Source organism: Tenrec ecaudatus, chromosome 1, assembly GCF_050624435.1.
Source record: "Tenrec ecaudatus isolate mTenEca1 chromosome 1, mTenEca1.hap1, whole genome shotgun sequence".
Lineage (NCBI taxonomy): Eukaryota > Metazoa > Chordata > Mammalia > Afrosoricida > Tenrecidae > Tenrec > Tenrec ecaudatus.
The window spans coordinates 55,763,823-55,778,640 of NC_134530.1; the positions used below are offsets into that span (position 1 = coordinate 55,763,823).

At 48.3% G+C, this 14,818-nt stretch overlaps 1 protein-coding gene across 1 annotated transcript in view; it reads left to right on the forward strand.

Annotated features, from left to right (window-relative positions):
* Positions 1-9,085: 9,085 nt before the first annotated feature.
* Positions 9,086-14,818, forward strand: part of HDAC1 (histone deacetylase 1) — a 39,554-nt gene continuing 33,821 nt past the window's right edge. The window contains exon 1 of the mRNA XM_075553558.1: positions 9,086-9,242. Coding sequence (XP_075409673.1) covers positions 9,194-9,242 — 49 coding nt within the window. The 5' untranslated portion in view covers positions 9,086-9,193. The remainder of the gene's footprint in view (positions 9,243-14,818) is intronic.

Genomic DNA, 14,818 nt, shown 5'->3' on the forward strand with positions numbered 1-14,818 from the left:
AGTGGAGAGCAAATGTTTTGAGAATTATGAGGTTAATGAATGTACAAATGTGCTTTATACAATTGATGTGTGTATGGATTGTGATAAGAGTTGTATGAGCCCCCAATAAAATGATGAAAAAATAATAAAATAAAATCCAAATTTGAAGGAAAAGATTTATTGAAACTAGAGGGGAGAAAAATCTCCTGAGACAAGCTCATATTTAAAAATACAAAATGGGTAGCCATGATGACTGTACACCCCCGCCCAGTTGAGGGGCGTGAAGAACAGAAGTGCAGGTGGATGGATACATTGGACGGGGTCAGATATGGCCCAGTATGTAGAGTTGGGTTCCTGGGGGAAGGGTGGGGGAGGCAGGGGATAAAGGGGAGCTGATAGCAAAGATTTCAAGAAGAGAGGAGATGATTTGAAACTGATTGTACTAGCAATTGTACAATTATGCTTGATCCATTTGAATTATGGAATGTTATGACATATGTACCAGCTCCCAATAAAATGGTTAAAAATAAATACAAAATGGCAGCTATGGGCTGTCCTATAACACCATGAGATCCCACAACCAATCCTTATTGTGAAACGGTGACAGGGATCTTGTCCTTTGGATTCAGGACCACTGCTCTGGGAACCTCTTTGACCCAGGAGGGCTTGGTGAAGCAGGCTGTAAGAGCTTGCTGAGATGGTAAGAGAGTGAGAAACAGTGGCAGAGAAATGGCATCAGGGGAACCAGGAGAAAGTCAGGAGGTGGTGGAGGCGCCTGGGCCTATGGAGTGAGCAAGCTGGGCACTGTTAGGCTGCAGCCTTCCTGCCAGAACCGGATGCCTCTGAGCACCTCACAGCACTTAGAAGAGCAGGGCCGAGGCCAGACTGCGAAGCCGAGGGTCCAACAGATCTGCTTGTGCACAGCTGAGAAGAAGCTGCCCTACTCAAAGAACTGTATCCTGCGTATTCCTGAACCTGAATTGTAACTGAATTTCCCTAAGCAGCCCCATAAGCATGAGTATTGTCTATGAGTTGTGTGTGGCCATCAGGACAGATTATGGAACCCAGTAGAGTAGAGGGTGTACGGTAGGATGAGGGTTGGATGGTGGTTGGTGTCAGCTTTGGGAAAAGGTTGGCGGGTGGAGGTGTGTCTGACATCTGTCTCTGAGCAATCGGCGTTGGACTGTTGATGCTGACGGTGATTCTCCTTGAGAATTTAGAGGAGCTCCGAGGCCTTGCCAGGCCGTTTTTAAGGTTGGGGTATGAGCTTTCCTGCCTTGCTGCTCTGAGACAAGGAGTATTGGTGCTTACCCACATGCTCTGAGCGGCTGTTCTCATGATAAAGAGAAAATAAATGGTTTTTTGGTACCCACATCTCCATTAAAAAGTAAGAAAATAAGATACCCTGACAGGACAACGTGTTTAAAGAAAGGTGAGAGAAAGGTACATTTATTTTATTAACCATTTTATTGGGGGGCTTTTACACATCGTATGACAATCCATCATTCAATTGTATTAAGCACACCTGTACATATGTTGCCAACATTTCCCAAACATTTTCTTTCTGCTTAAGCCCATGGTATTAGCTCCTCTTTTTTCCCCTCCCTCCCACCCTCCTGAATCCTTGATCAATTATATCTTATTGCTGTTCTTTCATGTCTTACACTGTTCTTATCTCCCTTCACCTACATTTGTTTTCTTCCCCCTCGGGTGTGTGTGCTACATGTCCAACCTCATGATGAGTTCTCCTCTCCCTTTTCCACCCCCCACCCCCCCACCATCCTCCTACCCTCATGATATCGCTGCTTCCACTACTTTTCCTGAGGATTTTCTCTGTCCTGGATTCCATGCAGTTGAAAGCTCTTATCTGTACCAATGTGTGTACTCCGGTCTAGCCGGATTTGTAAGGTAGACCTGGGTCATGGTCGTGGCGGGGTTGGTGGTGAGGAAGCATTCAGGAACTTGAGGAATGATGTGTGTTTCATGGGCAGTGTATTGCACCCTGATTGAATTGTCCCTTCCTTGTAACCCTTCTGTGGGAGGATGTCCAATTGTATACAGATGGGCTTTGGGTCTCCACTCCCACCCCCCTCATTCACATGGATATAATTGTTTGTTTGTGATTTTTTGATACCTGATCCCTTGATACCTCATGATCACACAGGCTGGTGTGTTTCTTCAATATGGGCTTATTTGCTTCCCTGCTAGATGGCTGCTTGTTTAACTTCAAACCTTTAAGACTCCAGATACCATATCTTTTGATAGCCGGGCACCATCCAGTTTCTTCACCACATTTGTTTATGCACCCGTTTTATCTTCAGTGATCCTGTCGGGAAGGTGAGTAAGAGAAAGGCACATTTCTTTATGAAATGAAAATAGTCCAAATTTTAAAAGATGCAAACAAAAAACATCTCAGTCAGAAAAAAACAAAATTAAATCCACTCATGGACATCACCTACCTGACCTCTAGGGTCCCTGGTGGTGCAGTGGGTTAAACACTGGGTTGCTAGCCGCAGATTAGCAGTTTGAAACCACCAGTTGCTCCACAGGAGAAAGATAAGGCTTTCCACTCCTGTAAAGGTACAGTTTCCCAAACCCAAAAGAGCAACTCTATCCTGCCCTAAAGGGTCACTAAGAGTTGGAATCAGCTTGAGGACAGTGAGTTTGGATTTTGATGAGTCCTGACCTCTGGTGGTGTGAGGGTTAAATATTTGGCTGTTGACTAAGTTTGGGAGTTTGAACTCACCCTGCAACAAGACCTCATGGTCAGATAAACCTCCTAGGAACAATATTGGGGTAGCCATACCATGAGGGCAGGGGGAAAGGGGTGGGGAGAAGGGAGGAGAAGGGGGAGAAAGGGGGGAACCAATTACAATAATCAATGTATTACCTTCCTACCCTCCGAGGGTGACGAACAACAGAAACATGGATTAAGGGAGACAGCAGATGGTGTAAGATATGAAAATAATAATAATGTATTATTTACCAAGGGTTTTCAAGGGTGGAAGGGTGGGGGAGGGTGGGAAAAAAGAGGAGCTGATACCAAGGGCTCAATAGAAAAGCAAATGTCTAGAAAATAATGATGGGAACATATATACAAATATGCTTGATACAATTGATGGATGGATTGTTATGATACAAGAGCCCCCAATAAAATGATCTTTTAGTTAAAAAAAAAAGAAATGAAAATGATGATGGCAACATATGTGCTTGATACAATTGATGTATGGCTATAAGAGCTGTAAGAGCCCCCAATAAAATGATTTATAGTAAGTAAATTAATCATTTAAAAAAAGAGAAGTAATAACCAAAAGTATTTAGGGGTGTCCATGATGAAGGAAGTAGACTTATGAGTGAGCAATAAAGATGCAAACAAACAAAAAGACCCCCAGGTCTGCTCCTGTTCAGGGGGACAGAGTTCTACTCGGTCACACGGGTCTCTGGGTTGAAATCTACTTGATGGCATGGAAACCACCACCTGAACTCTGTGGGCATCTGGTTCGCCACACCCGTGAGCTCATCTGACCCCAGCCCCCTCCTGTTCTGGATACCGTGTGGAGCCATCGAGTCAGTGGACTTTATATTTCATTCTCCTCATTTTACAGAGGGAAGTGGAGCCCCAGAAAGAAGCGGGAACACACACCTGGGAATAGCTTGTACCTTGGTCCTTGGCTATTTTTATCATAGAACCAAAGGCCACGTCTTAGATCTCCTGTTACCTTTGGGAGCACTCTGTACGTTGTAAAGGGGGACTGTAGGGTAGGACCAGGGGTCCTACAGTATGACTTAGGTGCCTGCTTGGCGCAGAGTGAGCATTTGCCCCAGGCTAACCGTGTTTTTCAGCCTTTCCGTTGTCAGCGATGGCCAGTTGATGAATTGACCTAGCAAGGGGGGTCCAGTGAAGTAAATTATTTCATGTGGCTATAGTCTCTGTAGCTCCCACCAAAGGACCTTTCCTGATGGGTTTGGGTAAGGGAAAGTGGGGATAGGACTCAGCTGTGAGTGATTGTTAACAGATGTTTTAAGGTACAAAGGAGACTCCCAGATCTCAAATAAAATTTAAGGACAGCATTTACTAAGTTTCAAATTGGACAAAGAAGAAAAAAGTAGATCATTTGGATGAGGGCGATAATCAGCAAGAGGTCATTAAGGTTGTCCCGAGGTTCCCCGAGACATGATGGCTTGCACAGGACACGAGAGGTTAAAGAAAGAAGAGGCTCCCCAACGAGATGGACTGGCACAGTGGCTACATCAATAGGCTCAGACCGAGGAACAATTGTGAGCATGGGCAGGATCGGGCAGTGTGTCCTTTTGCTGTGCGTACGGAGTCAGGGCTGGACTCTAAGGCACCTAACAACCACAACAGGATACAGGAAGCTGTCACAGAAGCATGATTGGCTGCAGATCAATACATCACACGTGTGGGTGGGAGTATAGAAAGGGAAGTGGGAACATGATTGGGACATGTATGTTATGCAAGACAGAGTGCTTACAGGATTGGTCAGGGCTTTTTAACCTAGGCAGGTAGCACCTGACTCACGTCTGAGCGATGCCCAGGCCCCTAACTCCATCAAGGACACACCCAGCCTCCCCTGAGGCTGCCTCGGCCTGGCTGGCCAGAATTGTGGAAGAAATCCACTTTCTAACGTACTTTGCCTGTGGGCAAGGCTATTCAAATCTCTGGTTAAAGGCCAGAAGATTCCAATGGAGGCTTATTTCCCGTTCGGACTCTCAACATGGATTTGGGGCTGTCACTATCACCTGCAGCCTTAGGCAATCCTAGAGCTAAGAATGTATACCTTGATCCTGGATGCTTCCTCCCCCCAACTACCATGATCCGAATTCTACCTTGCAGGGCTGGATAGGACAGAGGCTGTACACTGGTACACATGAGGATTGGAGGTACAGGGAATCCAGGGTGGATGATACCTTCAGGACCAAGGGTGGGAGGGACGATGCTGGGAGAGTGGAGGGTGAGTGGGTTGGAAAGGGGGAACTGATTACAAGGATCCACATGTGACCTCTTCCCTGGGAGAGGGACAGCAGAGAAGAGGGGGAAGGGAGACTCCGGATAGGGCAAGATATGAGAAAATAACGATGTATAAATTACCAAGGGCACATGAGGGAGGGGGGAATGGGGAGGGAGGGGAAAAAAAAAAGAGGACCTGCTGCAAGGGGCTTACGTGGAGAGCAAATGCCTTGAGAATGATTGGGGCAGGGAATGTATGGATGTGCTTTATACAATTGATGTATGTATATGTATGGATTGTGGTAAGAGTTGTATGAGTCCCTAATAAAATGTAAAAGAAGAAAAAAAAAAAGAATGTATGCCTTAAGATACAGAGTTAATTGTGATTGCCATCCTGATGGGCATAAAGGGAAAACCACCTCAGAAGCAGGGAGGGGGAATCTCACTAGCAGCAGGAGCCAGGAGTGCAGTGCTTTCTCTGGATCCCAAGTTCCCTAGAAGCGAGCCTCTTTGATCCAGGAGACAGCCTTGTTGTTAGGTGCCATTGAGTCAGCTCCGACCCATAGCGACCCTGTGCACAACAGAACGAAACACTGCCCAGTCCTGCGCCATCCTCACCATTGGTCCCAGGCCTGAGCCCATCGATGCAGCCACGGTGTCAGTGCATCTCTTTCAGAATTTCCTGCTCTTTTGCCTCCCTTCCACTTTGCCAATCACAATATCCTTCTCCAGGAACTGGTCTCTCCTGAACAACATGTCCTAAGTATATAGGACATGACGTCTTGCTATGCTTGCCTCCAAGGAATATGCTGACCTTACTTCTTCCAATCCAGATCAGTTTGTCCTTTTAGCAGTCCGTGGTACTGTCAACACTCTTCTCCAGCTCCACCATTCAAATGCATCGATTCTTCAGCGGTCTTCCTTATTCAGTGTCCAACTTTCACATGCATATGATATAATGAATTCCATGGCTTGGGTCAGGCGCACCTTAGTCCGCAAAATAACATCCTTGCTCTTCAATACGCTAAAGAGGTCTTGTGCAGCAGAGTTACCTAAAGTACTACATCTTTTGATCTCTTAACTGCTGCTTCCATGGACTTTGTGAATCAAGTAAGACAGAATCCTTGACAATTTCAACTTTTTCTCCCTTTGTCATGATGTTACCTGTTCGTATCAGTTGTGAGGATTTTGGTTTTCCTCACACTGAGTTGTAATCCATATTGTTGACCATGATCCTCGATCTTCATCAGCAAGTGCTTCAGTTCCTCCTCACTGTCAGCAAGCACGGTTGTGTCAGCTGTACAACACAGGTTAATGAGCTTCCTCCGATCCTGGTGGTGCACCGTTCTTCATGGAGTCCAGCTTCTCTGACGTGCTCAGCATGCAGATGGAACAAATGTGGTGAGAAGATACAATCTTGACACACACCTTTCCTGATTTTAAGCCACGCAGTATGCACTTGTTCTGTTCACACAACTGCCTCTTTGTCCACGTACAAGTTCCCAATGAGCACAATGAACTGTTCTGGAATTCCCATTATTTTCAAGGTCATCCACTGTTTATTAAGGTCACACAGTGGGATGCCTTTGCAGAGTCAATGAAGCACAAGTAAACATCTTTCTGTTCCAAGATCTATCTGACATCAGCAATGATATCCCTTGCCCCTGCCCTCTTCTGAATTCGGCTTGAACTTCTGGCAGTTCCTTGTCAATGTACTGCTGCAACCATTGTTGGATAATCTTAAGCAAAATTTAACTTGTGCGTGATATCAATAACATCATTCTGTAGTCTGAGCATTCTGTTGGGTCGTCTTTCCACAAATATGGAGCTCTTCCAGTCAGTTGGCCAAGTTCCTGTCTTCCAAATGTTCTGGCATAGACAAGTGAGTGCTTTCTCGTGTGAAACATTTCTGTATTTGATCAATTCCTGGAGGCAGCGTTGGCACCAGAGAAATGATGACAGAGGAGCTGCGGCAACAGAACCAGGAGCCAGAGCATGAGGCAGAGCAGTGGACTTCCCAGCCCCAGAGCAAGGAAAGCTCAGAGCTTTGGAGTAGGTGGGCTTGTAGAATGGGTGCCTCTGGGCACCTAATTCAGGCAGGTGAGTTTGCTGGCTCCCAGAGTTGAATCGGAGTACCTGAGGGTTGAGACTCAACAGATGAGTGGCATGCCCTTTGGCAGCCCTAAAAGAAATTTGCAACACCTTTTGACTGAGCATTTCTTACATGAACTGTAACCTGTTAGCTTCTACACTCAATGCCATCATCATGAGCATGGTCTGCGTTTTGTGTGGCCATTGTCATGAATGACAGACCCCAGCCACAGAAGTAGAGTGCTGCGGGGGGAGGGTTACCGGCAGACTGGGGTAAAAGGAATGGAGGCTGGAGGTATAGCTGGCCTCTACCTGTGTCAATTAGTTTTGGGAGCTGGAAAAGAAGTCAGATGTGCCCCCCAGCCCCTACCACTTTCCTCAGAGAATATCCACAGTGATTTAACTTCTCCCTGCCCCTGGGATGTTTGGCAATGCCGGGAGGGTTGTCACAACTCGGGGTTCGAGAATGTTACTATCACTTAATTGGCCCAGGCCTAGAAGGCTGTCAGGCATCAATCAGCGATCAAATTGTGTCCCCCACCAAAATATGCGCCCACTTGGCTGGGTCATGATGTTCAGTGGTTTGGCTGTTGTGCCATGATGTAACCATCCCCCATGATGCCATTTGATGTATTTAGTCAATCAGCGGGAAGGGTAGGGTGGGCTAGAGTACTCTGACTCAAACCATCTCCATGAGCTACGGGAATTCCCCTGGTTATGGCCTGGAGCATCTTTCCTAAGAGATCAAAGAAGAGAGAATTAGGCCAGAAAAAGAACTTTCTACCACCAACAAAGAGCTGGGAGCAGAGTGTCTTAGGACTTCTCAAACATGCCGAGACACATGGAGATCTCCAAAGAACATGGGACCCACAGATGCTGGCTGACAGGAGACAAGGACTCTCCCCCAGAGCTGACACCCAGGGAGAAAGCTATTCTCTACAGAATTCAGATTCCTCAACTGTGAACAAATAAATTTGTTTGTTAAAGCCATCCATTTCTAGATAACCAAAACAGCACTCTAAAAGGCCATGCATAGGGCAGGTCCCCCAAACAACAAAGACTTATCTGATCCCAAGGATAAATACCTCCAGGGTCCTGGAGAAGCCTTCAACTAGAGCCAGAGACCTTGGCCTTCAAGAGGATTGGGACTCCCTGTGGGCGGATGTTGAAGATACTGTGGAGGGAGAGGACTGTGGATTTGGAAAAGGCTGAGTTTTGCCACTTTGGTACAAACCTGTACCATGAAAATGAAATTTAATGATTAATCAGGGACTCCTCAATTCACAATCCTTATCTGTAAAACGGGAGGGGTAAAGTCCTTAATCCAAGCTATTGAGAGGACTGACAAGAAAAACAAACAAATAAACAAGCAAACAGGGAAACCGTACTTGGTCCATAGCAAGTGCCTGAAAGTGTGTGGGTTTATTTCGCCTTCTTCCCAAGCGGCGTCCTAACTCGGTTGCAGCCCCCTCGCTCAGCGGGGTGACCTTGTGGGGGTCACTTGCCCTCTAGTGGCTTGTGAGGCGCCTAGGGTCAGTTCCTACTGGCCGAATGGAACCGCCCGGTCCTGGGTCCACCTTTGCGTTGCCATACTTGAGCCCGGCCACAGTAGCTATCCCCTTGAGGGTCTTCCTCTCTACTTGACCAAGCAGGGGGACGTCTCCAAGGAGAACAGGCCCAGAGAGAGCGGGAAAGCGTCAGGGGTCGCGCTCAGGCTTAACGTTCTGGCTGGGCTGCTGCTTTCCACGCCAGGCCTCAACGCGGTGGCCGCAAACGGGCGGACTTGGCCTCGGATCTCCAAGCACGCGTCCAACGGCCAGAGCGGCCCCGCGAGGCGTGGCGCTGCCGCCCTCCCCCGGGACGAATGGTACGGTCCCCGGGCAGGCCCCCACCCCTCCGCCGCAGCCCGTGGAACAGGCCCCGGGGGCCCCTGGGCGGCCGCTCAGGACAGCCCTTGCCCCCTGCCGAGTTCCGGGCCCGTCCCAGCTCGCGCTGATTGGCTGGAGCCGTGCCCGGGCTGCGCGCCTATAGGTGAGCCCGGGAGGGGACGGGCGGGGCGGGCTGGGGGCCCGCCCCCTCCCCCTGGGTCCGACGCGGAGCCACGGGCGGGAGGGCAGACGGACCGACTGACGGCAGGGACGGCAGGCGAGCAAGATGGCGCAGACGCAGGGCACCCGGAGGAAAGTCTGCTACTACTACGACGGTGAGCGGCCCTCGCGCCTGCGGCGGGGCGGGGCCGGGCCCGATTGGGCGGCGGGGCCGCGGGCCCGCAGCCGGGACGGGAGGCGGAGGGACCGGGAGGTCGAGGCCGAGGGCCGGGGCGAGAGGAAAGGCGGTGGAGGCCGAGAGAGAGGAGGCTGAGACAGGAGGGAGGTCGAGGCACGGGGCGGTGGTGGAGGCCAGCGGGGTTGCGCTCGAGGGTTCTGGGGAAGGCTGCTGGTGGAGCCTTGGGGGGGGGGGGGAAGAGTCTGATGGAGAAGGCTTGCTAGTACCGTCCTCCTGGGAGTACAAGGTCTTTCCCTGGCCCCTTTTCCCTTTGGGGTGAGAGTCCAGTGAGAATCGCCAACTAGTGGTCACCAACTCGTGCCCTGTCTCCCCAGTCTTAGAGCAAGGCTTGGTGGTGGTGCTGAGAAATGGGCCCTGCAGCCTTGGGAGAAGATGGACGCAGCCAGTGGATTTGGACCTAAAATCTGCCTTAGGGAGGAGGCACTGGGACCTGGGAATGCTCAAGCCTTGTTTCCCATCATCAGCGCTCTGTCTAGAGCAGCCGTTCTCAACCCGTGGGTCGAACGGCCCTTTCACAGGGCCCCCCCCAATTCACAACAGTAACAAAATGACAGTGAAGTAGCAGGGGGTCAGGACAACCTGAAGAATTATGAAAGGGTGCAGGCATGAGGAAGGTTGAGAACCCCTCCTCTAGAGGGAAGGCTACCGGGCACCAGAGTCACATTCCAGTATCACTGTTGGATTTGAAGACTGCTCAAGAGTTGATGGCTGAAGAGCCACCCACCCCAGTCTAGGGAGTTGGGGAAGGAGGTGCCATGCTAGTTCAGGAGCCAGGAGTCTGTTCCTGGGAAAGCAAATATAGAGCACATTTGGGAGCAAGAGAGACATCCAAAGACCAAATCCATGGTCATTGAGTCAATTCTGACTCAGAGCAACTCTATGGGACAACGTAGAACACCCCCCATGGGGTTTCCAAGGCTGCTTCGCTGGAGCATGGTGGGTTTGAACTGCTGGCCTTCTGTACCAGCAGGCCTCCTTAGAAGACAGCACCCTTGAAGTCAGCAGATGTATGTACATGGCTGGAGCACAGAGGTAGGAACAGGAAGGGGAGAAAGATGGCAGTTGATACGTTTGGAGAAGTTAATGGGGACCAGATCATGATGGGCCAGGCATGCCATCCCAAGGAAGTTGAACTTTAATCTATAGGCCATTGGGAACCACCGAAGTTTTATGCATCGAAGTTTTGTCAGATTTATGCTTTAAAAGTATCACTGAGGGGCATGTGTTTATGAATGTGTGGTCTCAGTGGGAGAAAGGCTCTCTGGGACTGCCTATAGGACTGCTAAGAGTCAGCAGGCTGGAGAGGATCAAACCAGGACATGCTTGGGATTAGGCTTAGGAGACAAGGATTCTAGCTTTCTGGTTTGGCCACTTTTGGGTAGCTATGTCAGATGACGACTTCTGGTATTTTTTAGCCACATATATTAAGATTCCTTGAGAAATCCTGGGGGCAGTTGATGTGTTTGCCTGCAGTTTTTTATAGGAAGAAAGAGATGAGAAGATAGAGTTATGAGAGTTGTTAGCCTATAGATGGTAATTGTTGTCATAGGAAAATATATAGTTACCCAAGGAGTTGTCGAGGGTGAAAAGAGCCGAGGAGCCAGGGTGGGAGTTTAAGGAATTAAGTAAACTGGGAAAAAGAAGACGTCTGATGCCCTGTGCTCTCTGCTCCTCTGCCATAAGGGTTGTGGTGTGCTCCAATTGCCCAAGTACTTGTTCGTATGCCTTGTAGACAGGAAACTCCTTAACAAAAAAGGTTTAAGTCTTGCTCACTATTTGTGAAAGGCTCTCACACATTAAAACACAGAAAACCCAAACAAGGCAAAACTATACAACTCTTAGTAGGTTTTCGGTGACTGTTTTTTGAATCAAAGACCCAGTCTGTGTGACCAGAGAGGTAGGAAAACCCGAAAGTGTTGGGTCTCCAAGTGGGAAGAAAAGAGGGGGTGGTTATTGGCCACCAAGAACGCTGGGCAGGGGCTGGGGCGGAAGCTAGATTGCAGAAGATTGAGGAATGAGTGGATGAGTAGAGAGGTGACCTCAGGTCAAATCCTTTTTATCAGGAAGCTTCTCTGGAGCAAGGAGAGAGGATTGGTGACAAGAGGGAGCTGACCAGTTCAAATTCAAGAACAGCCCCAGAGGGTGGGAGAGGTTTAAGAGGAATGGGCTGGCTAGGCTGAGGAAGAACAGGGAGATGGAAGCTTCCAGAAGGAAGTTCAGGTCCTTTGTGAGGACAGCAAGGGGTTCACTTGTCAGGGAACTTAAAAGGGGCGAAGATGGGGAGCATTTTGAGAGAGGTCCCCACATGAAGAAGAGAGCCTGCAGTGTTTCTGGAGAGGGAGCGAGGGCAGCTGGTGGAATCGGGATTGTTGACATACTTGGTAGAGGAGGATCTTTGAGGTTGTTAATGTGAAAGAGAACGCTAGACCTTGGGGAGGCTCCCTCGGAGACTGGAGCCTTTTCGCCATTTCTGTTTGTAGGATTTTATGATCTTCACACACGTGATTTGAAAGAAGATACGGTGGAAAGATCTCTGTCTTTGGAGAGGAGCTCGCTCTTGGTACTTTTTGGGGACGTTGGGAGTTTGCAGTGCCCTGACTCGCTTGAGACCCAGGTGTGGCGCTGCCATCCCCTTCAGAGCCTTACTTAGCTCACTTTCCTAAATCACAAAAAATAGCCTTTTCTGGTGTCTTAGGACTCTGTTCTGCTGTTTTCCCCGGTAAAGTCTTTGAGCAGTTGATCAAAAAAAGTATTAAGAATGGAGCCCCACCAGCAGGTACTCCTTTAGCCTTCTAGATAAGGTATCTTAGTTGCCCAGCCTGTGCTGCATCCAGACCTGATAGGCAAGTGAGCTGGTAGGATCAAGGTCATGCCAAGCAGGGGTGAACGGGGCTCCAGGTAGCTCCATCGTGCAGCTGCGGCCCTGTGAGGACAGGGAGGAGAGGTTGAGCTCTCCGCAGCGCTGGACTGTGGACAAGTGTGTCACTATCCCAGACCCTGTCTGTCTCAGAGAGCATTGGAGCCAGGCGTGGAGGCTGTTGGGATATTGCCCAGAATGAACTGCTCCCCAGAACAGAAGCTGTTTGTGGGGCCACCAAGCCACTGTGAAGGGGATTTAAGAAAGTTTGTAGGAAAAATGGAATTAAAAGATGAGTGGATTTTTTCCCAAGGAGCTTTTTGAAAGCCCTGAAAGGGTAAGGGTTTTTCTACTGAGCGCTGAAAGCCCTGCTTTATCCTGCTGGGTTCTACAGAGCTCTCTGGGTGAGCACTTTGCTCAATGTTGGGACACTGTTTAAGGAACTAACGGTCTTATTGGCACCACCCACTTCTCCTACAATTCAATAATTCAGTCATAGCAAGATGAATTGTACATTCATGCCCACAATCAATTAATGTTTAAAAATCACTTTACTGGGGGCTCATATAGATAGCTCTTATCCATACAACCATCCATTGTGTGTCAGGCACATTTGTACATTTGTTGCCATCATCGTTCTCAAAACATTTGCTTTCTACTAGAGTCCTTGGTATCAGCCCCTCATTTTCCCCACCCTCCATCCCCATTCACCTTCCTCACGAATCCTCCATATTTTATAGATTATTATTATTTTGTCATGTCTTTACACTGTCCGACATCTCCCCTCACCCGCTTTTCTGTTGTCTTTCCCCCAGGGAGGGGATTATACGTAGATCCTTGTGATTGGCTCCCTCCTTCTACCCCACCTTCCCTCCACCCTCCTGGTATTGCCATTCTCATTATTGGTCCTGAAGGGATCATCTGTCCTGGATCCCCTGTGTTCCTATCTGTAACTAGCGGAAAGTTATGTGTTTCATCGGTGCTATACTGCACCCTGACTGGCTCGACTCCTCCCCACGACCCTTATGTAAGGGGACGTCTAGTTGCCTACAGATGGGCTTTGGGTCTCCACTCCGCGATCTCCCTCATTCACAATGGTAAGATTTTCTTGTTCTTTGATACCCGATAACTAATATTATCGACACCTCCTGATCACACACAGACTGGTGCACTTCTATGTGGGCTTTGTTGCTTCTCAACTAGCTGGCCACTTGTTTAGACCTCTATAAATGCCCTTTGCCTCCTAGTTCTTTCCTCTATTTCCTTTAACTTTCCTTTTGTCCCACTATCATGCTCAGCCTTCATTTGGGTTTCAGTAATTCCTCTCAGTTACATTGCCCTTGATCAAGCCCCACCAGGCCTCCTACACCCTCTTCGCCATGCCATCGCCATGCCATCGATTTTGGATCACTTGTTCCTTTGTCCCTGGGGTTGTTAACACCACTTCCTTTCCCCACCTCCCCTTCTCCCATGTCCCCCCTGTTGTTTTCTCCTCCAGATTGTTTATCTGCCTATCTTATCTAGATACACCTGTAGAGATAATAATATGCACAAAAAACAAGACAGCAAAACAAAGTAACAAAAGAAAACAAAACAACAGAAAAACAATGACAAAAAAAGAAAGAAAAGACTTTAAATAGTTCAAGTTCTGTTTGTTGGCCTTTAGAAGTGGTTACTGGTTGGGTCTGATGGGGCGCCACACCCTGGCCCCAAAGTCTATTTGTGGTACTCCCTCAGGACTTCATTGCTCTGCTCTTTTGCTGTTCTGTTGCACCCCCTTAGTGTTTTGCCTTGGTGTGGTGGGGACCACAATCAATTCTATAACATTTTCTTCTTCCTTGACCTCATTGTTGTTCGTGTAATTATTTTAATTGTGACAAAATTAACACATAGCAAAACATTATCCGATTCAACAACTTCTACTTGTGTCATTCAGTGCCATTGATGGTGTTCTACAACCATTATTGATGTCCTTTTCTAAATTATTCCACCGCCATTGACATGAAAACAATGCTCTCTGAACAAAACCTCTTCCTTCTTCACCCATGGTAACGATTGGCCAAGTTTGTTTTCTCTGAGATAATAGTTTTCTTGATATAATATTCATATATCATACACTTCCAGAGTTAAGTTGCTTATAAAAGGAGTTGCAGGTACATCTTCACCATCAGTTCTGGTGTTGTATGTCCCTCCCCCAGCCCCCTACTCCACCAGTTTAAGGAGCTTTCTACCATGAAGACCCAGAGAGCCCTTAAATTCAGGGTCAGCTGAAATAGGCCCCTACGAGTGTATCTGTTCAAGAAGCTCACAACCACTGGGTGGGTTCTGACTTATAGTGACCCTGTAGGACACAGGAGAACTGTAAGTGTGGGTTTCTAAGATTGTAACTCTTTATGGGAGTAGAAATCCTCCTCTGTCTCCCAGGGAGCTAATGGTGGCTTTGAACTGCTAATCTTGGAATGACAAGTCCAGTGTGTAACCCACTATGTGCCCGAGGCTCCTCGATGTAGCTGTTAGCTCACAGGATTTGGAGCCAGCACATTTGTTCTAGAAGTACTCATGTGCTGCGTGGTCTTAGATAAGCACGTCTGTGAATCTTTGAATCGTTGAGTTTCTGGAATGGACACGGTGTGTCC